At 54.6% G+C, this 22,379-nt stretch overlaps 2 protein-coding genes across 9 annotated transcripts in view; one reads left to right on the top strand and one right to left on the bottom strand.

The window, feature by feature from the left end:
• The first annotated feature begins 4,459 nt into the window (after nucleotides 1-4,459).
• PFDN5 (prefoldin subunit 5) lies at nucleotides 4,460-8,689 on the top strand. The gene is made up of 6 exons (XM_039513857.1): nucleotides 4,460-4,719; nucleotides 5,146-5,248; nucleotides 5,843-5,874; nucleotides 7,095-7,169; nucleotides 8,109-8,214; nucleotides 8,350-8,689. Exons 1-6 carry the CDS (start codon nucleotides 4,648-4,650, stop codon nucleotides 8,427-8,429), a joined length of 468 nt encoding a protein of 155 aa, XP_039369791.1. The 5' UTR covers nucleotides 4,460-4,647; the 3' UTR covers nucleotides 8,430-8,689.
• Nucleotides 8,690-11,002: 2,313 nt separating this feature from the next.
• LOC120390890 (zinc finger protein 501-like) overlaps nucleotides 11,003-22,379 on the bottom strand; it is a 40,650-nt gene continuing 29,273 nt past the window's right edge. Inside the window, exons 1-5 of one of the 8 annotated variants that reach the window (XM_039513851.1) lie at nucleotides 17,670-17,785; nucleotides 16,811-16,873; nucleotides 14,721-14,855; nucleotides 13,537-13,650; nucleotides 11,003-12,317 (exon numbers count right to left, since the gene is read on the bottom strand). In XM_039513851.1, coding sequence (XP_039369785.1) covers nucleotides 11,458-12,317; nucleotides 13,537-13,612 — 936 coding nt within the window. In that variant the 5' untranslated portion in view covers nucleotides 13,613-13,650; nucleotides 14,721-14,855; nucleotides 16,811-16,873; nucleotides 17,670-17,785 and the 3' untranslated portion in view covers nucleotides 11,003-11,457. Of the gene's footprint in view, nucleotides 12,318-13,536; nucleotides 13,651-14,720; nucleotides 14,856-16,810; nucleotides 16,913-17,615; nucleotides 17,620-17,669; nucleotides 17,786-20,824; nucleotides 20,869-22,379 lie in introns of those variants that run through there. The other 7 variants (XM_039513849.1, XM_039513854.1, XM_039513850.1 and 4 more) reach the window with 7 other exon arrangements.

Genomic DNA, 22,379 nt, shown 5'->3' on the forward strand with positions numbered 1-22,379 from the left:
GTCCTTGAGGTGAGAGGACAATCCACTCCCCTACTCCTAACCCTGTTACCTGCTCTGCTAGGCTTTTTTCTTTTTGGGCAGTGCCACTCTGACTGTTGCCTAGGCTGGAGGGTGTAACTTGAACCACTCTCTAGACTAGGGGCGGGCAAACTTTTTTTTGGCCTCAGGGCCACATCGGGTTTCTGAAATTGTGTGGAGGGCCAGTTAGAGGAGGCTGCACCTCCCCAAACAGCCAAGTGTGGCCTGGCCCCTGCCCCCATCCAACCCCCCCCCGCTTCTCACCCCCTGGGACCCCTGCCCCATCCAGCCCCCCGTCCCCTGATGGCACCAGAACCCCTGCCCCCGACCACCATCCCGAATTCCCCCGCCCTCTATCCAACCCCCCTGCTCCTTTACCGCACTGCCTGGAGCACCGGTAGCTGGCAGCGCTACAGCTGCGCCACCCAGAGCACTGGAACCAGCCACGCCAGCGCACTGGGTCAGGCTGCGGCTCTGCAGCTGCGCTGCCTGGCAAGAGCTCCCAGCCTTGCTGCCCAGAGCATTGCACCGGCAGCGCAGTGAGCTTTGGCTGCGGGGGAGGGAAACAGCGAGCCTCCCAGGCTGGGAGCTCAGGCTAGATGTGGCCCGTGGGCTGTAGTTTGCCCACCTCTGATGTAGACCAATCTCTTCTGGGTAAACTGAGGCAGTGATTATTTGGAAGGTTAGATGCCACTGTTGCCCCTCATCAAAGGGCCATCTTCCTACACCCCATGTGCTGGTAGGGGGCCTGCATTGGACAAAACACCTTATGACACTTGGCTTTTGTTCCTTCAGTTGCTGCCATTCTATCCTCCGACTGGGGGTGCGATGTCTTTTTGCCAGTATCAGTCAGGATGTGAGAGGGAGGATCTCTTAGTCTTGGGTGCAGTTTTGCTGGTAATGGGGGGAAGGGTGGGGAGAGCTGTTTTATGGTATGAAAAAGCCACCTTGGGCCTCAGTTGGTTGGGGAAGGGGGTTATTACAGCAGCATAGCTGACTAAAGACTGCAGGTGGAGGCCTCTGCACCAGGAGGGTTTTACTGGTACAGCCATTCCAATAGAACACTAGTGTAGAACCACAGAAATGCAGGGCCGGAAGGGATGGCAAGAGGTTATGTAGCCCATTCCCCATCCACCCTGCCTCAGCGTGAAGACCTAGATCTGATGGGTATTTGGGGGCTTTTAAGATTAGATTTCCTCAGTAGACCAGGACAAAGCCCAGACTGGGGGAGAGCCAAGCCCACGAAGGCCTCAAGTGTGTTGGAGTCCTAGATAGAAACATTCCCCTGCCTGTTGTTGCTTATCTGTCTAAGGTGGCTGGGTGAGGCTGTTGTAGCATTTAACTGCAGCTTTGTTGCCCTAGATTTGCAGAGGCCCCTGCTTCTTTGCTGGACCAGTGGAGCCACTGGCCGATCGAGATGCTAAAGGAGCACTCGAGGACGATGAGGCCATTGCGGAGAAACTAAATGAATTCTTTGCATCCAAGGATGTGAGGGAGATTCTTACGCCTGAGACATTCTTTTTAGGTGACAAATCTGAGGAACTGTCCCAGACTGAGGTGTCAGTAGAGGTGGTTTTGGAACAAATAGATAAACTAAAGAGGAATAAGTCAGCAGGACCAGCTGGGACTCACCCAAGAGCTCTGAAAGAATTCAAATGTGAAATTGCAGAACTACCACCTGTAGTCTATAACCTATTTAAATCAGCTTCTGTACCAAATGACTGGAGGATAGCTAAATTTTTAAAAAGGGCTCCAGAGGTGACCCTGGGAATTACAGGTGGGTAAGCCTGACTTCAGTACCAGGCAAACTGGTTGAGACTATAGTAAAGAGTAGCATGAAGCACGGCCACCAGGAGAGCTGGAAGTGGATCTAGAAGCTGCTGTAGACACCTCCAGGAACAAAGTGTGGGGGTGGTGATGGGGGAATTCTCTCCTATCCCCAGAAAACTTGGTAGGGCTGTAGGACACCTAATACTTCATAAAAGGAGGCCATAACCTTACTTTGTCTAGAGGGGAAACGGAGTCAGGGCAGATTAAGTGACTTGGTTGATGGTTCCACAGACTGAGTGGCAATGCTGGTCCTAGAAGCCAAATCTCTGGGCTCAGCGTCCTGTGCCCTATTGCAACAGCCTATTCTGCCTTGCTTGGGAGCAGCCCCCACACTACACGGGGGCTTGGCTGTAGTTCTGCCTCTAGCTGACCAAGTTACTTTAGTGCCAAATGCTGCCTAATAACTGTCTTCAGCACCAGCCCCCTCGCTTTCCCTCTGTACGTAGGATGGTCTCTAGAGGGTAGGTGTGCCTCTCCCTTCTAACCTGCACCTTCACACCAGCTATCGTGTGGGTATTGCTTTAGTAGGTAGTGCTATCACATCAGAGTCTGCCTTTGTGCTTGGAGAGCCCCAGCGTAAAGCCTCTGTTGCTGCCTCTATGAAAAGCATCACGCTGAGGTCCTCTAAGAACCCCATGGAGCAACTTGGATGTAAACTGACCACTCATGGAACTATGTAAAACCCAAAGAGCTGAGGCTTCCCCCTCTATCTGGTGTTCATCCAACCTGCTGGCACTGATTACTGGACTGGCTTCTTTATTTGTATTGTAGTGCCTAGGAGCAGGTCCCCATTGTGCTAGGGGCTGTACAAACAATGAAAAAACCACCCGTCCTAAAAAGCTTACAATGCACATTTATTTTAATGTGAGTTTATTACACGGGTAAGGTGACAGCCTCTCTCGAAGAACATGCTGTGGGTAATAAGGGGCTGGGGCCTCGGTGTTAAGTTGTTCTCAAGTTTCCCCTCTGTCCCCCATGACTTCCTATGCCCTGAGTAAACTTAGAGCAGTCCAATAACCCTGACTGACTTGGCTTGCTACTAAACTAAGAGTCAGGCATGATAGCAGGGGAGCTGTAGTAGAAATGCCATCTTTCAGTGAACTCCCAAAAGCAAGGTCCTGAACCCATCTTGGAAAATCTTATTAAAAATTAGAGCCATTAGCACCCATGACCTTGGCCTTAATTCCAATTCTGTCTAACTCTGCCAGGTTACTGTCCACTGATACACTGCTCTAGCCTGCTCCAGAGATGACTGAAGTGACCCTTGTGGAGCTGATTTAGAGGAAAATTGGATCATGCAGAAATATTCAGGATGGGGGTTAAATAGTATGGAACTAATTAACCTATATGCAAATCAGTCTTAGCTGTTCATATACACGAATTAGTTTTGACCTGCAGGTACTATGTGCAGGTCTTTCTGTACATATGAAAATAGCTTACAGTGACTTTATGCTGCTAATAGCAATTTATCTGCTTTAATTATATTTATTTGCCTCTCCTCTGAAGCCTGGGAGAAGGTCAGCATCAGGTGATTCCAATTCATAAATTCCAAGGGCAGAAGGGACAATTGTGATCATCTAGTCTCACCTACCTTATGATGTAGGCCATAAAACTTCCCCACAATAATTCCTAGAGCAGATCTTGAAGAAAAACAGCTGATCTTGATTTGAAAACTGCCAGTGATGGAGAATCCATCGTTCCTCTTGATAAGTTGCTTCTATAGTTAATTACTCTGTTAAAAATTGACACCTTATTTCCAATCTACATTTATCTAACTTCAGCTTCCAGCCAGTGGATCATGTTCTTCCTTTCTCTGATAGACTGAGGAACCCATTATTAAATATTTATTAAGTATTGGTGTGTGCTGGGGGGGGGGGGGGGGAGGCAGCAGTATTTCAGCATCCGTTGCCCCTTCTTTGTGTCTATAGTAGTTTACACACCTACCCCCCCCCCTTGCCACACAAGTACATATACCACTTTAACAAAAATCAACCTGCAACTCTCCCTAGATATTAAAAACAGTAAGGCATTGATTCAAACAGAGCCAACGATCCATTGTAATAAGAGCAAAAGCCCAAAGCTGATTGTGTTCGCTGTTTATAATTAAATGTGCACAAAGGGATTAAGGCACCGACTTTATATAACGTTATGCAAGCTCAACCGAACTCCATCATGCTGCACGGTGCCAGCTGAGGACCTGATGCCGCTGGAGGAATCAGGGTTGCTAGTTATTCAGTGCTGGGGGTGAAATGTGTGCAGGACAATTTTTTTCCTTAAATTTCTCCACCTCCTCTGCCTCCCGATACATTCCACACCCCCAGTGTGAGAACGTCGGTCTAGGAGTTTAGTGCTGTTAGGACCATCCCCCTGGGGTATAAGAACGAGACAGGCACATCGCTGCTGTGGTGGACTGACTGTGACCTTGTAGCCCACCTTGACCTTGAAACTGAGCAAGGCCTCGCTTCTGAACTCCTCAGCGTGGGTTCTAAGTGTGGTGGATCCCCACAGAGCAATGGCGGCCGGAAGTAGGATAGACGCTTATCCCCACAGAGCAATGGCGGCCGGAAGTAGGATAGACGCTTATCCCCACAGAGCAATGGCGGCCGGAAGTAGGCGAGACGTTGATCCCCACAGAGCAATGGCGGCCGGAAGCAGGGTAAAGGCTTAGCCCTACAGAGCAATGGCTGGCCCAAGGAAACCATAGAGACTGGGGTCCAGAGGAGGCGTCGCGTACCATAGAGTGGCTCTGTGTCCGGCCCAGAGCGCCCCCCCCGGCCCGCTCATTGACTCTCCCCCAAGATGGCGCAGCAGGTGAACATCACGGAGCTGACGCTGCCGCAGCTCGAGGTGCTGAAGAACCAGCTGGACCAGGTCAGAGCCCCGCCCCCAGCCCCGGGAGAGACCCCCCCCGTAGCCCTCCCCCAGCCCCGGCTGAGGCCCGCCCCGGTGAGACCCCGCCCAGCCCCGGCTGACCCCGGTGAGACCCCCGCCCAGCCCCGGCTGAGGGGCCCCGCCCCCTTGTGAGACCCTCCCCCAGTTCCCCGGCTCAGGGGCCCCGCCCCCCGCAACCCTCCCCAGTCCCCATCTGAGGGGCCGCGCCCCGTGAGACCCCGCCAAGCCCCGTCTGAGGCCCTGCTCCCCCCAGAGACTCCCACCACAACCCTCCCCCAGTCCTGTCTGAGGGGCCCCCGCCCCGAGCCTGCGGAGCCCCATCCCATCCCTCTGTTCTCCTGCCCCCATAGTGATGCAGGGTTCCCTCCCGCCCCCATGGGTGCCGGGCTGTGCTCTCCCCCCCAGGAAGTGGAGTTCCTCTCCTCCTCCATCGCCCAGCTCAAGGTGGTGCAGACCAAGTACGTGGAAGCCAAGGACTGTCTGAACGTGCTCAACAAAAGCAATGAAGGTCAGTGCAGACCCCCCTGCACCTCTGCCCCCTTCCCACCCCATCCCCCCAGGCCCATCTGGGGATGGTGCCGTCGCAGAGGGCCCCCTTTGGCATTTGCATGCGGTCGTTAAGCCCCCGAAGCTGCTCGTATCCTCCAGCTTTGTGCATGTGTCTTGCCTCTAGGCCACCTGGAATGGCCTCTCTCATCCCATGGACTAGGTCCCAAGGGGAGGGAGTTTTCACTAATGGTTAGAGCCAACCACTGGGAGCCAGGACTCCTTGATCCTGATCCTGGCTCTGCCACGGACTTGCTGCGTGGCCTTGGGCAGGCCACGGTCCTGGTTGGTGCCTCAGTTTCCTTACAGGGTCTGTATGTGTAATTAATTCAAGAGCTCTGAGATCTGGATGAAGGATGCTATGGAGGGGCCAAGTGTTGGTATTAACTTGACCAAACTGTGCAAAGCCTCTGAATGCTGATGAGCACCCCATAGTCGTGGCTGTCCCAGGCAGCTTTGGCACCCCCCGCTCCCACACTGCTGTGTGGAGCCCCCCCTGTACTGTGCAGTAGGGGGTAGCGTCTGGGTAATAACAGGCATTTGTTTCTGTCTCCAGGGAAGGAGCTGCTAGTCCCGCTAACCAGCTCTGTATCCTTTACCCACCACCTCGGAGATGCTGCCGACATTGTGCTCTGGTTCCTTGCTACCCTGGCGTTTTGATTCTCACCCCAACGGGGAGCTTAGCCCTTCGGGCCCAAGGATGCAGCCTGCTCTGCCTTGGATGTGGAGCAGGCTAGAGCTGAACATTTCCAGTCAGGGGACTGGAGGCTGGGAACACTCACAGGGACCCTTTTCGTCACTAGTCTGAATCCTGCCTGGATTGACGGTGACCAAAGCTGCTCCCATTGGACGGCTGTTCCAGTGACCTCTCTGTTAAATGATCTGTGCTGTTCCATGTGGCCTGCCATCCACATCCACATCCCAAACCCACACCCCAGCTGGCCCGTTAGCCCCCTCCTTGCCAGAGGGGCCAAGAACCAAGGAGGCTGGTAGAGCACAAGCTCCCCTCTAACTCCGTGGTAGGGCTCAGGCTTGTTGGCCAAGATGCACTGGGGGCACTTGCCCTGCTGCTGCTTGGGTTGCCCCTGCTCTGGGAATGAACAGGGGCTTCTAGTTCCATGCTCAGTCCCTGCTGCCTCCTCAGCCAATTGATTTCTCCAGCGATACTGGGATATTGCAATGCTCTTGGGATCTCTCTGCAACCTCCTCCCATTAATCCTGGCTCGGGTTTCTCCTCTGGCCAAGCATCACCTAGGGGCTTTGGGACTGATCTGATCTTTTGATTCCTGTTGAAATCGGTTCTAGTCATTCCCATGGGCCCTGCCCAGTTCATATCTAGCAACATGGCACTGGCCTGTGACCTGGGTTCTATTCCCAGCTGTAGCACTGACCTGCTGTGTGACTGTGTGTGAATCACGTCCTTTCTCTGCACCTGTTTCCCATCCCACCTTCTCTGTCTTGTCTGTTTGGACTGTGAGCTCTTCAGGACAGAGACTCACTCTCTCTCTCTCTCTGCATGTTTGTGCAGCACCCGGTTCAGTGGGGCCCTGAGTTTGGTCAAGCCTTCAACCTGCCACCACAATATAATCTAGTAAAACACTGCTGTATCTTACTGAAGCTGTGGGCAGATTGCACACTCAGATCCGCCTGTGCTCAAAGGAGCTCTGTTGCTTTATAGCAGCTCAGGATCTGCCCCCTTGCAGGAGGTGTGGAGCCAAGATGCTTTGCCCAGGATCTATCACCATAACCTTGTTGCTCTCTTATGGTTCCCCTGCTGGTCCGGTCTTTTCCCTTGACCTCCCTGGCAGATGTACGTCCCCGGAAAGCTCTCCGACGTCGGCCACGTGCTGGTAGACGTGGGGACAGGCTACTACGTAGAAAAGGTAGGAGGCACTTGTGAGCCAACCCACCGTGACAGCAGCATTAGACTTGGTGCGCTCCAGGGAGCGGCAGGATGTGCTTTACCTGCACATAAAATGACTTAGAGCCATCTTTTCCCCACCCCAACCTCTGTACAAAACGCACTCACTCCTTGAGCACAGAATTCCTGCTGTCCACGCTGCAGGCCCTCCCCTGGGACTGGCAGGAGTGTGACAGCAGGCATGGTAAATGGCCAGTGAGGTTAGTGCACTGCAATTCTCTGCTTGGGGATTGGGTTGCATTCCCTTAGCCAGACCTCCTTGGTCTGTGCTGCAGTTGGGTCTTGCAAGCTAAGCAGGTGGGTTCTTTGATAAGAAACCTTCGAAATCCAAGCAGGTACCGCAGGCAGTGGTGGTGCACTCTTCCCCTTGAAGCAGTGCCTCAGCCTGCTGGGCGACTCTGCTGCGGGGTGCAGGGCAGATGTAAAACCGACCTGCTGCCCATTAACACTCCAGTGACCCTTTCCCCAAGTATCAGGGGTTTAGCCCTGGCCAAAGATGCATGGTTATGTGCTGTCTCCTCTTGCTGCTTCAGTCAGAAGACGGCGCCATCAATTTCTATCTCGTTTTGTGGCGTTGTGATGCGCTATTGTACAACTGTCATGTTCTACCCCAGAGGTGGCTGCATTGCAGTAGCAGAGGAGGTGATATATAGGTACACCTACAACTAAGGCATGCTGTGAGGCTTCATTACTTAGTGCTTTGAGGTGCTCTGATGAAAGGTGCCGTAGAAAGGCTAAGCATGTTACTGCCTGAGCAGCCAGATCTTGGAGCAATTCAAGTGTTTATCCTCTATCCTGTGCATCGCTTCATTGTCACTTTATTTCTGGCAGGGGGTGAGCCCCTCCCCAGGTGCCCGCCTCTCCTTAGGGTGGGCATATCATGCCACCTTTCCTCTTGCAGACAGCAGACAATGCCCGAGATTTCTTCAAAAGGAAGATCGACTTCCTGACCAAACAGATGGAGAAAATTCAGCCGGCACTGCAGGAAAAACATGCCATGAAACAAGGTAGGGATGTGTTGGCCTTTCTCTGGCAGGCCTGGTTCTGGGGCGGTGTCCACAGCTGGCACCTGCCTATTAACAGCTAGAACAGCCCCTGGCCAGCTCCCTTCAGTGTGTGTGTGCGTGTTCTCTCCCTTGCAGCTGTGATGGAAATGATGAGCCAGAAGATCCAGCAGCTAACAGCCATGGGGGCTTCACAGGCTGCAGCAACGAAGGCGTAGCCTTTGGCATCGGTCCCCCGGGCCCTGCACGCCGCGGCGTGACTGAGGCATCTTGTTCTGTTACGAGCAGAGTCTTAAAATCACCGAGGAAGCAGCTGGGGCCGACACCCTCCCGGCCGTCGGGAGGCATCTGCTCTTTGTGCTGGTGGCTGTTACGTGCGCGCAGTGTCTTAAATGCAAAGCTGTGGGAAACTCTTCCCCTTTTGAATGTGGCAGGTGATATCAATGTGCGAGATAAATTAAAGCAGTGCTGAATGGTACTCGGCCACCTCTGGTGAGAGCTACACGAGGGGTGGGGCTAGGACACCTTCCAGCTGTCGGTGTGGCCCCTGAATCCACTGGAAGTTGTTGCCGGCTGATGTATGGGATGGATCTGTCTGTCTGAAGGTTCTGTTCATCACCCTATTCTGAGCCCCTTCCACATAACAGCAAAGGCCCTACTGGAATGGTGGCTCTGGCTCCAGAAGGGGAGGGGGCAGGAGATGCAGCATAGGTGGGGGGTGTCTCTTCAGGGATTCCTAGTCTCTAATTGGCAGGTCTGGGCTGGAGTACTACAGGGAAACAAGGTGGTTCCTGTGTGAGCTGGTGTGAAGATTCCCTCACGGCATCTGGTGAGCACCCGACACAAGGCAAGTCACTGGCACCTACCAGCACCCTTACCCCCTGGCTGGATTTCAAGCTGTGGGTGTGTCTCTTGTCAGATACGTGTACCCTCTGGTCCTACCCAGGGCCCCTGCCTGCCCTTCTCTCACCCCCCCGTTTCCTCTCCAGCCACTGAGCACTACAAGCAGGGACCCAGTTTCCTGTTAGGGGGAGGAGGAAGGGCTATGAGGAGCAGTGGCCATTCCCTGCTGCCCCCAAGTGCCCGTTGACCATTCTGAGAGGCAGCAGGGGCCAGACCTTGATGTGATGGGTTTTTGATGGGCTGGATGTGATGTGGTTGGGGGTGGGGTAATACTGGCCAGGCCTCAAGCTGCATGTAGACCTTGAGCTGAGGGTTGCCATGGAAATTAAGCCCAAGATGGAAGCAGGCATCTGGTCAGCATCTTATGCCACAGGCTCTTTCCCTACAGCTGCTCAGAGGCAGGAGAGTTCCCTCCCTCTTTGTCTCCAGCTGCTGAGAGAGGCAGGAAGGGAGATTGGTTCACCTCTGTTGCCCCTGGATGCAGTCCTTAGAGTTAACATTTTTAACGCTCCCCCGGGGATTCAGACACCTGGATTCCCTTTATGGGGTGCCCAAATCCCTTAGGTAACTAACAATCTCAGCCTCTGTTTGTGCACAGCTCCTCTGTCCATCACTTCGAAGGGATTCACACACAACCTAAAATAATGTACCTGCCTCTAGCTCAAAGCCACCTGCTGCCAGGGATGGAGAACGGTGGTGAACAGAGCTAGAGGAGAAAACCTCTATGGCCAGCACCGCTATTGATCATCAACGCAGCTGGCGAGAGACGGGCCAGCTGATGGTTCCTGCTGAGTTTCATTGCCAAAATAGACAGTCCTCATCGCTGAGCTGCCACTGGTTTCTATTCCCCTTGGCGGACGCAGCCTGTCTGAAACTCCTGCAGGAGCTGGGGGCTACTGGCCTCGTGAAAACCAGGCCCTGAGATCTTAACCCCATACAGCAAGACACAGCTCATGCCAAGTCACCCAGAGGGGGGAAATGCCCTGCCCCCTTCTGCCAATCATGCCCACAAACTCCAGGCGTTGGAGAGAAGTGACTTGCAGTTTGGGATCAAGATCCTGGGCCTGCGTTTCACCAGGTGCTGAGTGCCCAGGCTCTAAGGGGGGGGCGGTGTCCTCTTGAGTTGGACACTAATCAATCACTTGTGAAAACCTCAGGCAAAGGGAAACAGCTCTTCCTATCACCTGTGTGCACTGGGAGCAGCCCCCGTTTGGAGCAGCCCATGCAACTGGGCCAGGCCTCAGTACTGCATGGATGGCCAATGCCCTGGAGGGATCCCTTGGGGGATTCCCTGCCAGCCAGGTGCCTTGCATTAGGTCACCCAAGGTGTGAATACAGAGGGAATACAGACAGGCTGGGGGTTGGGGTCTGAGCTTCTGTTCTGCTTCACTCTTTCACTTCCATTGCCGATTCCTTCTTTCAGTCTCCAACCAGCCCACAGCCTCGGAAGGGCAAGTCCTGTCCCACGCTAGCCCACTGGGGCATGTCCGCAGAAAGCTGCCAGCTTGGGAGGGGGGGGGGGACAAGAGGCTCTTAAAAGGGACAAAGAACCTTTGATTAATTCATGCAATTTCCCCCTGCCCCCATTATCGTATTAGCACAATACCTAGGACCCCCCCACTCTGAGCAGGACCCCAAATATAGAACCCAGGTGCCATTTCCTTCCCAACAAGCCCGAGCCACACAGAATCTACACCCCCAAAACAGCAGAATTTTATTCTACACACGAGGCACCTCCTCATCCACAATCCAGCTTTTAACATCACCCCCCAGGAGAGGATGCCCTCCCCTGCACCTAGACGCTGGCTTCCCTAGGATGGGCAGTTGCCTTGTTGAGTATTATGGCTTCTACCTTAAACATCCCCCACCCCCACCCCTGGTCCCCACCCCCCACCTTATGTACATCTGTAGCTCTGTCCCCTGTGAGTTTTTTGAGGTCTGCTTTCCAAGGCTTTGACCACAACGTTGACACTGTGTGTGCGGGTCGCGTGTGGCCAATCTAGTGGCTGGCCATGTGACGCCATAGACAGCCACGTATCTTGCCAACGCTAAGTGCTCGTTGAGATCATGGAAGGTCACATGACGGGCCACGGGCATGCTCAGCAATGTCATGGATGGCACAGGCATGCTCAACATGCGTCGATAATGGTGGAGGGCCCCGCTCAGCACACACCAATACCGTGGACAGCCACGTCCGGCGATGCTGGGGCTGGTCACGTGACCGGCATAGTCATGCTTTGGAGGCATCAACACTGCGGCCAGCCACATGCTGAACCACACGGAGCGCATCTTGATGCCACGCGTGGTCACGTGACGGGCACGGCCCCGCTCCACACCTGTCGCTCAGCGCACGAAAAGGGGCTTGTGGACCCTCTTGTGCCGGTTGAGCGTGGCGCTCTTGGCAAAGCTCTCCCCGCATTCCACGCAGATGTAGGGCTCGTGCCCGTGGGCTTCGGCCCGGTGGCGCTCCAGCTCGGCGCTCTCGCGGAAGGCCTGGCCGCACTCGGGGCAGGGCTGGCTCTGGCGGGCGGCGTGGAGCCGCTGGTGCTTGAGGAGGTTGGTGCTCTGGGTGAAGCCGCGGCCGCATTCGGTGCAGCGGTGGGGGCGGGCGCCCGAGTGGGTACGCTGGTGCTTGATGAGGTTCTTGCTCTGGGTGAAGCTCTTGCCGCACTCCCCACACTGGTAGGGCTTCTCGCCGGTGTGGATGCGCTGGTGCTGGATGAGGTTGGAGCTCCAGCTGAAGCTCTTGCCGCAGTCGCCGCAGCGGTAGGGCTTCTCGCCGGTGTGGGTGCGCCGGTGCTGCACCAGGTGCGAGTTCTGGCTGAAGCTTTTGCCGCACTCGCTGCAGGTGCTGGGCCGCTCGCCGGTGTGAGTCCGCTGGTGCCGCAGCAGCTTCGACCAGTGGCTGAAGCTCTTGCCACACTCGTTACAGATGAAGGGCCGTTGCCGGCCGGTGGCCCCGCGGTGCCGCACCACCATCCCCCCCTCTTCCTCCTGCCCGCCAGCCAATTCAACCAACTCGCTGCCATAGTCAGGGGGTGGCCCTGCCGGGCTGTCTGGCCCTCGGGCTTTGGCGCTGTTCCCGTCGGCTCTCTGGGAAGCCTTCTTCTTGGGCTTCTTGGCCAGCGGGCTGTGGGGGATGACAGTCTGGATGATCTCGTGCTGAAGCTCCTCCTCGCTCTCGCTCACGATGCCGTCGTCAGCTGGAAAGCAAAGGGGAGCCAGGGTTGGCACAAGCGCCCAGCTGAGCGCTGCAGAGCAGCCCAAGGGATTGGTGGTCCTGTTTCCAAATACCTGGTTGCTGTGAATTTTAATGGCTTCTCCAGGCAGCTTCAAAAGTCTCCCCCATGGTTCTCAGGGTGGGAGAGACGGCAGAGGCCAGTTCTCATTTCAAACCCCGCCCCTCCCGGCAGAGGCCCCAAGCTTCCCCTCATCCCCACCCCCTCCCGAGCTAGGCTGAGGTGACAAGAGTGACCCACAGACCCATGAGAACTGGATGGGGAAGCTTTTGGCTGGAAGTGTAGTTACAGCCCAGGACCCATGAGACATGGGAGCCTTCCCTTTTCCCCCACTCACCCTGTATGGAAGAGAATGGGCACGGGGGGAGGGGGGGAAGCCCAGCTGTCTCGCACCCTGAAAACAACCCCTTCTTATTCCCTGCAAAACTGGAGCACACGGGGACCCCCTCCTCAGCCAGCGGCACAGCAGAACGCCCCCACCCATCGCAGGTGGGATGGGGCACTCGCCAGAGAGAGGGATCTGCACAAAGCGATGCCAAGCTTTGCCACATGCAGGGAGGACAGGAGGAGAGATCCCAAGGGGAGGGCACGGAGGGATGGGGCTAGGACACCCTTTAATGGATGAATTAAAGCCACCCAAGAGACCTGGGGTTCACCCTGAAGGTGGCTACTTGAGGCACCAGCCTGCAGAGGACCCTGCACTCAGTAACCTTGCACCTTCTTCCCTTCAAATCAAAGTCACTTGGTAAGTGAAAAAGCAGGTCGCTCTGAGGGGAGGGGCCTCTCAGGACTCTCATGGAAATGGCAGGGAGCCATGAGTGACACCTGCATCCACGTGGGAAGAACGGCCCAGTGGTGAGGCCACTAGCCTAGGACTTGGCAGACCCAGGGGGGTTGAGTCCTTGCTCTGCCACAGCCTTCCTGTGTGACCCTGGGCCTCAGTTCCCCCTCTGAACAATGGGGATGCCGGGCCCTGCCTCAGAGGGATGTGTGAGGAGAACGCCATTGGCAACTGGAAGGTGCTTAGATACAATGCGAACGGGGCCAGACAAGTACCATACAGAACACGAGGAGCGCTAGGCTAGGACAGATGGAACTAAGAGTCCCCTCCGCCCCTTGGGTCTCAGCTCCCTCCACCCACACTTCACCGATCAGTGGCTCCTGGCTTTGCATCCGTCCTCACCTATGTAGACTCGTCTAACGATATCAGGGTCATCAGAGTCATGGAGCTCCACCACGCACGGCTCTTCTTGCTCCATTTGGGGGGGGAAGGAGATGTGAGGAGTCAGGAATCCTGCCAACGGGGGAGAGAAGAGAATGCAGCCTATTAACTCTCTGCCCCACGGCAGCATCACCATTTCTCACACCCTACAGAGCCCATTCCCCACACACGCAGCCCTTGAATCTGACAGGAGATGGAGTTAAGCAGTAAGGCCAGGAGGGACCACTGTGGTCTCACAGCCTGATCTCCTGCAGAGCACAGGCCAGAGAACCTCAGCTAGCAAGTCCTGCCCTGAACCCAATGACAAGCGGGTGAGTTAGAGGACACCCGAGACCTCACCATCCCCGATGAAGCTGCTCCAGGGGCTCACTACCCTCCCGTGTTGAAAATCCGCATCCTATTTCGACTTTGCCTTGCAGCCATCAGATTGCTGTGAATGGGAGGTGGGCACTGACCAGCTGAGGCACTTCTTAGCCATCAGGTTTCCTGGAAAAATCTGCCCCTAAGTGACTTTGCCCAAGGTCAGTGGCAAAGCAGGGAACTGAGCCCAGAACTCCAGAGTGCCAGGCTGCTGCCCTGACCACTGGGCCATCCTGCCTCCCTTAGAAGGGCTACGACTGAACCCCAGTGCAAATCTAGCTCTTCCAAGAGCTTCTCCTGAGAACTCAGGTTAATGCTTCACAGAACTGCTTCAGCAGAAGTCTAGGAAACATCCAACCCTTCGGTAAGGAGCCCGGGCAAAGCGTAACACACGGGCTAGTGAGACACAGACTAACTAACCGCACCGTGGGCGAGCTCAGCTCCCGTTTGGGCACCATCGTTTTCAGAGCTCAGGAACGCTCTTGGAAAACCCAGCCTCACTTTTGGGTGCTGAGCCCCCGAAAACCCAGCCCCGTGTGCCTAGTTCCCAGTGCTGCATCATCCCTGTTCTAAGAAGTAGGCATTGCTAGCCACAAGCAGAGCGCCACTGCCCAGGCAATCTAGGTGCCAAGGCTGCAATTGCTCCCCAGAGCTGCCTAGGGGATTCAGACACCCCAATTCCCATTTGTTTTAGCCCAACCTGACACTCCCATTCAGGCCCTGCCAGGGTTCCTCTAACAGGCATGTGCTGTACAGGACACACTGGGACATCTCTGCACCATTACCTGCACTCCGAGACGTGTGGGTCAGGGTTTCCTGTGCAGGCAACGCCTTGGCAATCCAAAGGCTATTTTCCCAGCTTGCCCCTGCAGCCCCCGTCTCTCTGCACAGTGTTGCTGTGGCTGGATGCACTTGAAGACCTAATGGAGAAAGCAAAGCAAGTAAGAACTCTTATTATTATCTGGTCATCGGCAGCACAGCAGCTTATATCCTTATCACACCCCTCTGGAGTAGGGGAGCATTAGTCTCATTGCAACTGGGGCATAGCGAGAGAATACTTAGCTCTTATATAGCTCAGTGGGCTTTGCAAACGAGGTCACACCATCTTTAGCCCCATTTTACAGATGGGAAAACTGAGGCATGTAGCAGCTAAGTGACTGGCCTGAGGGGGTCAGACAGGAAGTATGTGGCAGAGTAAGGATCTGAACCCTTCTCTCTGGAGACCCAGGCTAGTGCGCTAGCCACTCTTCCTCTCCTAGTCATCTACACGAGGTGAGTCAGGAGGGACTGCACTGAAGTCTCTAGAGATACAGCAGCAGAAAACGGGGGGCGGGGGGAGAATCCAGCCCAGAGTTTTCACTCCCTGCTCCTAAGAACTGAAGTCAACATCTTCCACAAAGCAGCTACTGATTTTGAGGGGCCTTGGTCTTTGGGAGTCCAGCTTGGGGCCTCCCCGCTCTGTTCCAGGGGGTAGGAGAATATTCTGACATGAGGCTTTTTCAGTAAGGTTAGAGCTAGTCACTTCTCTTTGGAACACAAGACTGGAAGGAACCTCCTGAGTCACGGAGGCCAGTCCCTTGATACCGCGGGCAGCCCAGTCATACAATCCTGTTCATAAATGTATCAAGCTCCAGCTTTTAAGCTAGTTAAGGTGTGTCACAAAGTGTGGGGGAGTCAGGGCCCTGCACCCCCCACTTCCTGCAATTCACTGTGACTCTCAGCCAGCCACTAAAACAGAAGGTTTATTAGACGACAGGAACACAGTCCCAAGCAGGGCTTGTAGGTACAACCAGGACCCTTCAGCCAGGTCCCTCTGGGGGCAAGGATCTTAGACCCCAGACTTGGGGTTCCCTGCCTCTTCCCAGCCAGTCCAAAACTGAAACCAACCCCGCCTCCAGCCGGCTCTCTCCCCCTCTCCTTTTATCCAGTTTCTCTGGCAAAGGTGTGGACCAGTCCCACCCCCCTTCCTGGATCAGGTACCATCCTTCACCTAAAGTCATCCCCTGCTCTCCCATCCCCCATGCAGACAGTCCCAGTAAAACTAAAACGACATTCCCAGGTCAATCCACCCCGCTCCCTACTGGGTCACAAGGTGTTAGCCTCCTGCTAGGTGTCATGGAGTGGCAATTCCAGAACCTCCCTCCTCTGACGGTTAGAAACCACCTTCGGGATCTCCAGCCAGAAGTTATTCCTGGCTAGTTTCTCCCCATTCGTTGCTGTACCAACACAAGTTGTCTTTTAAACTGAAGATTCAACCTGAAAAAAAGAAAATCCCACTAATGTACGGCCATTCTTATGTTCTAATGCATCCGGGGAGCGGGAGGGGGGACAAAATAATCCAAAACACAGTCTCTAGGGCTGGGACCAACCCTCTTTGTACAGCGCCTAGCGCAGCGCAGTCCTGATGTGTGACTACAGCTCCTAGGTTCTACTGTGATACCAATATTAAGTTCTTACAAGGGAAGTGGTATGTGGGGGTGGATCAGTCCTTCAGGAAATGGGGCCTGTTTTCAGAGCTTTTAAAAAAAAATTATTAAAAAAAGTAGAAAAAATTCTTACAAAGTCACAGTTTTTGTTTTAAACAGAACTAATGCTTTAGTTTCCTGTTGTTCTGGTTTGCACTGCTGGAGTGTCCAGAGACCCGTCCTCCCCACCCGAGATCACATCTTCCTATGCTCGGGGGCCTGTTCCTTTGCATGGTAAGGGAATGCCTGAAGGCTGAAATATACCTGTTCCTGGCAGCTTTAAGTTCCAATTTCAGCTGGGAGGTGGCAGGGACAATCCTGGTAAAGAGTCATGTCACTTGGGACAGATCTGCTGGGTTTGAGGGAGGAAAGGAGCCTGGTTTGTAGAGACTGTGAAACCAAAGGCTCACCCGGAGTGTCGCAATTGCCGACAGTTGTGCACCCAACAGAACAATTTCTTCCCCCTCCGGTAACTGATGGCAAAGTTCGTAAAGGAGAACAAAGCGGCGTGAATCACCCCCCCGCCCCGGCAGGCAGGGAGAGAGCTGGCAGGTCCCAGCTGACGTTAGCCACCCACTGCTCTCAAACTCAGGGGGCGGGGGCCCCGAGTCCCATCGGTGCTCAGGGGTCAGGCTGGGCAGCGGGCCAGGCAGCCATGGGTCACACCCACCTTCAATCACTCTCCCGCCCCTCAACTGCCCGGATCAGCCCGCCCCCCTCCAGCTGGCCTGATCTCGCCCCCGCAAGGTGCCAGGATCAGGGACCCCCCCCCCATTGCCCTCCAGCTGCCTGGATCTCGCCCCTCCCCCGCGAGGTGCCAGGATCAGCCCCCTCATGACCCCCCCCCCCAGCTGCCCGGATCTCGCCCTCCCCAGGTGCCAGAATCAGGGACCCCCCCATCACCCCCAGCTGCCCGGATCTCGCCCCCTCAAGGTGCCAGGATCAGGGACCCTCCCCATTGCCCTCCAGCTGCCTGGATCTCGCCCCTCCCCCGCGAGGTGCCAGGATCAGCCCCCGCGACCCAATCACCCCCCCGCTGCCCGGATCTCGCCCCCATCACCTCCCAGCTGCCCGGATCTCGCCCCGCATTACCCCAGCTGCCCGGATCAGCCTCCTCCATCACCCCAGCTGCCCGGATCTCGCCTCCCCGCGGTGCCAGGATCAGCCCCGCCCCAATCACCCCCGCGGTGCCAGGATCACCCCCTTGCCCGCCACCTGCTCGGATCGCTCCCCGCTGGCTGCCCGGATCGGGCCCGCCCCCCCGCTCACCGCTCGGCCCGGGGTCTCCAGCGCAGCCGGGCTCGGGCGCAGCCAGGTGCGGGGGCTGCCGGGAACAGGAAGGTCCCTGCGCGGCCACCCGCTCCCCGCCCCCCGCGTTTCCTGGAGAGCTCTAGGAACGGGCGGAGCCGCGGCTCTATGGTGGGGGGAGGGGTCAGGCTCCGCTCCGCGGCCACGGCGGAGGGGGGGTCAAGCACCGCTCCGTGGTGGGCGGGGTCAGGCTCCGCTCCATGGCCCTGGGGGGGGGGTCACAGAGACACAAATGGGCATTAAGGACCCAGCTTCCCTCATCTCCCACCCCCCCCACTAGCCCCCACCTCACAATGACTCGCACCTCCCCACCACCTCTCCTGCCCCCCCCCCAACTCCCAGCAACCTCCTGTAACCAACCACCCCAACTCCCCACCTCCTGCCCCCAACTCCCAGCACCCTCCTGTAACCAACCACCCCCTGCCTCCAACTCCCCGGTTCCCCAGCTCCCACCAATCACACCCCAGCTCCTCTTGAAAAAAAAATCCCCATCCCTAATATAGGGGCCTGGCCAAGCCCAGCCCAGCTCCCTAGGAATTAATTGCCAGGACGAATCAGATCATCTAGCCCCGTGTCCTAACCTCGGCCCGTGCCAGATGACCCAGAGGCAGGTGTCTGTGGGATAATCTGCCCCCCAGTTTTAGGTCTCTTCCTGGCCTCTGATTAAGCTCTGGGTTTAGGATCCTCGCCACAATGTCAATCGTCAACTCTTCTTAGTCCCAGAAATGTTCCAGCCCTTTTGGCATCTTGCTAGTTCCTTGTGGCGAGGAGTTCTGCAGGCTAACGAGGCGGCATGTGGGGAAAGTATCTCCTCTGCTTAGTCCCGAATTCATCAATCTTTCGTGTTATTAAGTGTCCCCTTGTTTATGTGTCATGAGACAGGGAGAACAAAAGCTCCGGATCTACCTCCCAGTGACACCCTTGGGACGTTTGCACAAAGATCGGGATATGGCCCAAATTACAGTCACATGCAGGACTGCTCAGTGGGGGATCTGCTCCCTCTGCTGCTATTCCTACCTTTTGCTTCTCTTCCTTCTCCATCGTCCTTCCTCTTTTTCTTTCTCTCCTTTCCCTGTTTAACTCCTTTCTTCCCTCTGGATCTTCCTCTCTGCAGCAAATCTCAATCCTCCCACTGGGTTTAACCCCACCCCCCTTTGACATACCCTCTGGTCTAATACTCAGCAATGCAATGTTAACATTGACACTTTAAATGAGTCATCATTAGGCACCAGTGTTAACACCCAAATGTTATGAATGGAGGACGGGAGGGTCACACTCTTCAGAGTCAATGTTTCAGGCTGTCTGCAGACATCACTACATTGGGTTAAATTTCTGATCTTGAACAAAGTGTATCTTCACACTCACGAGAGCTAGAAACTTAATGTTTGTGGTTAACACAAAAGCGGAGATCCTTAACATGTCTCACATGAACATAAACACACCAGGCTAGCCTGACCTGGCCATGGGTCAGGTGTCCAACACCCTTACCTTAAATCACTACAGAAAATTTTTTGACAGTAAAAGCAATTGGGGTGTTGGGTTGCAACTTTCTGGGTGGGTCTGCCTCTCAGCCTCCTCCCACCTTAAAATCAGGTTGCACATAGGCTGTGTGACATTGTGTGTGCAATATAACATCTCATTGAAAGGTGACAGGGCCAGAAAGAGTTAATTACCTCACAGACTGACCTGACCCATGGCCCAACTTTAGAAACTGGTTAGGAAGATCTGTAAATGAATAGAGCTTTGAAATGCGAGTCTGCATTGTTAGAGGTAGGTGTTTGCTCAGGTCTTGGGATGTAAGCAAACGAGTCTTGTCTATTGCTATAGCTTTGATTCAAAGATCAAAAAAGGAATATTAACATTTAGGAACCAAGTATCAGAGGGGTAGCCGTGTTAGTCTGGGTCTGTAAAAGCAACAAAGAATCCTGTGGCACCTTATAGACTAACAGACGTTTTGCAGCATGAGCTTTCGTGGGTGAATACCCACTTCTTCGGATGCAAGAGTGTCTCATTCTCTCTTTGAAGGTTGTGGTAACCTGTATCTGAACTGTTTCATGGATAAGTTACCCTGTGCTAAGTGCCAGGATGTTTGGGAGAAGGAGAGTTAAGCCTATTGTTTTCTCAGGCCAAAAGGCTGCTGGAAATGTATAAGAACCCTGGGACACGGTCCTGCTTCATCTCAGATCTGCTTTGGGTTTCAAGAAGGGGAAACCTTAAGCCATAAGGATTGGGATCCCCAGTCACTGACTGGAGCCACCCTGAATATGGACATTGGATTATAACCTATGGACTATTTCTAAAAGGACTTTTGACAACTACAAGCTCATCTCTATTATATATCTGAACCTCAAGAATTGAATTTGTCTGTATGTATATTGATCTTTTAACCAACTCTCTCTCTCTCTCCTTTTTAAATAAATTTTAGCTTAGTTAATAAGAATTGGCTCCAAGTGTGTATTTTGGGTAAGATCTAAGTTATAATTGGACCTGGGTATGGGGCTGACCCTTTGGGGTTGGAAGAACCTTTTCTTTTATATGATGAGAGAAGATTCTCAGGAATCATCATCATATGTTTGACAGGTGTGTCTGGACGGAGGCCTGGGGCTGGACACTTTAAGGGAACTGTGTTGTTTGAACTTCTAAGTAACCGGTGAGGTACTATAGAAGCTGTTCTGTGCCGGCTTGGTAAATCTAAGTACTGGAATAGCCACCAGCTTCTGGGGTTTGTCAGCCCCGTTTTGTTTGCAGTTCACCCTAATTGAGTGACCTCAGCTGGCTCCTCCGGGCAGCACAGTCACAGGCTGCGTTAGGCTCGGACTACACCATGGAGCCTACACTGAGGTTGCATCTACACTACAAGCACTACACCGGCGTAGCTGCAGTTATGCTGCTGTGGCACAGACACTTGCTACAGCTATGGAATAGGTGTGTCCCATCATTGTAGTTAATCCATCCCCTCGAGAGGCAGTAGCTAGGTCTAGGGAAGAATTCTTCAAGCCACCTAGCAGTATCTGCACCAGGGCTTAGCTACATCTCTCGGCGGTGTGAATTCTGTCCACATCCCTGAAAGATTTTAGCTGGGTTGTTCAGGGGTGAAAGTAACTTACAGGACTTACCGGTACTGCCGGAGTCCTGAGGGGGCGTGGCCTCACCCAGAAGAGGCGTGGCCTCTCAAGATTTAAAGGCCCTGGGGCACCTGCTGTGACTGGGAGACTCAGGGTGTTTAAATCAACCAGGGGCTCCCAGCTGAAGAGATGGCTAGGCGCCGCCCCCCGGCTCAGGGGCAAATTAAAGGGCTCGGGGCTCCGGACGCTGGGGGGAACCCTGAGCTTTGCAGGGCTGGGGCAGGGATTTAAAGGGCCCAGAGCTCCTGCCACTGAGGGGAGCCCGAGCCCTTTAAATCCTGTCCCCAGCCCGGCTGCCAGAGCCCTGGCCAGGATTCAAAGGGCTCTGGGCTGCCTGCAGCCCCGGGGAGCTCTGAGCCCTTTAAATCCCAGCCGTGGCCGGGATTGAAAGGGCTCTGGGCTGCCTGCAGCCCCGGGGAGCTCTGAGCCCTTTAAATCCCAGCCGTGGAAGCTGGTGTGGTCCAGCGTGGCGTACTGGCTCTTGCCGGTACACCGTACCAGACTGGACCGGACCAGCTTACTTTCACCTCTGGGGTTGTTCTAACTTTGAGGTGTAGACTAGGCCCGACGGAAGTTTTTCTGCCAGTGTAGGACCACCACCTCCCTGAACAACAGTAGCTGACAGAAGTCCTCTTCTGCTGACAGAGCTGCGTCTACACTTGGGGTTTTGTGGTTTAGCTCTGTTGGTCGGGGTGTGGTTCTTTCGTAGCTAGGCCAATATAACTTTTAAGCATAGGCCAGACTTTAGCGACAAAGGCCAGATTTTCAAAATGCTCAGATTCACTTTATGCTCCTAAACAAGGATCAGATTTTCAGAAGAGTTAAGCACTGTGTGCTGTGACAGACCCAGGCCAGTGGGATACAGGAGTCGGGTAGAGGGCAAATATACCAGTCACTGGATGAGTAGTTTTCTGTTCCCTGAGTGACCAGAGCAGGGGCTGCACTAGAGTAATCAGGAACCTGCTAGAACCAATTAAGGCAGACAGGCTGATTAGATCACCTGCAGCCAATCAAGTCAGGCTAATTAGGGCACCTGGGTTTAAAAAGGAGCTCACGCCGGTCAGGCAGGTGGGAGCCAGAGGAGAGGAAGTGTGTGTGAGGAGCTGGGAGCAAGAGGCACAAGGAGCTGAGAGTGAGAGTGTGTGCTGCTAGAAGACTGAGGAGTACAAGTGTTATCAGACACCACGAGGAAGGTCCTGTGGTGAGGAGAAAGAAGGTGTTTGGAGGAGGCCATAGGGAAGTAGCCCAGGGAGTTGTAGCTGTCATGCAGCTGTTACAGGAGGCACTCTAGACAGCTGCAATCCACAGGGCTGGAACCTGGAGTAGAGGGGGAGCCTGGGTTCCCCCCCAAACCTCCCAACTCCTGATCCAACACAAGAGGAGTTGACCCAGACTGTGGGGAAGATCACTGAGGTGAGCAAATCTGCCAATAAGCGCAGGACCCACCAGAGTAGAGGAGGAACTTTGTCACAGTGCACTGAGCTCTTTTGTAAAACTGGCTCCTTACTCTGGTGCTGAGGTCATCTGAAAATCTGACTTGTCCACA

Source organism: Mauremys reevesii, linkage group 25, assembly GCF_016161935.1.
Source record: "Mauremys reevesii isolate NIE-2019 linkage group 25, ASM1616193v1, whole genome shotgun sequence".
NCBI classification, from domain to species: Eukaryota; Metazoa; Chordata; order Testudines; family Geoemydidae; genus Mauremys; species Mauremys reevesii.

What these genes read in the sequence shown, in the direction of transcription:
- PFDN5 (XM_039513857.1), top strand. Translation starts at nt 4,648, where the DNA reads ATGGCGCAGCAGGTGAACATCACGGAGCTGACGCTGCCGCAGCTCGAG. An exon ending in TAGTCCCGCTAACCAGCTCT is followed by an intron (nt 5,875 to 7,094) that starts GTATCCTTTACC and finishes CCTCCCTGGCAG; the next exon opens with ATGTACGTCCCCGGAAAGCT. An exon ending in AAAACATGCCATGAAACAAG is followed by an intron (nt 8,215 to 8,349) that starts GTAGGGATGTGT and finishes TCTCCCTTGCAG; the next exon opens with CTGTGATGGAAATGATGAGC.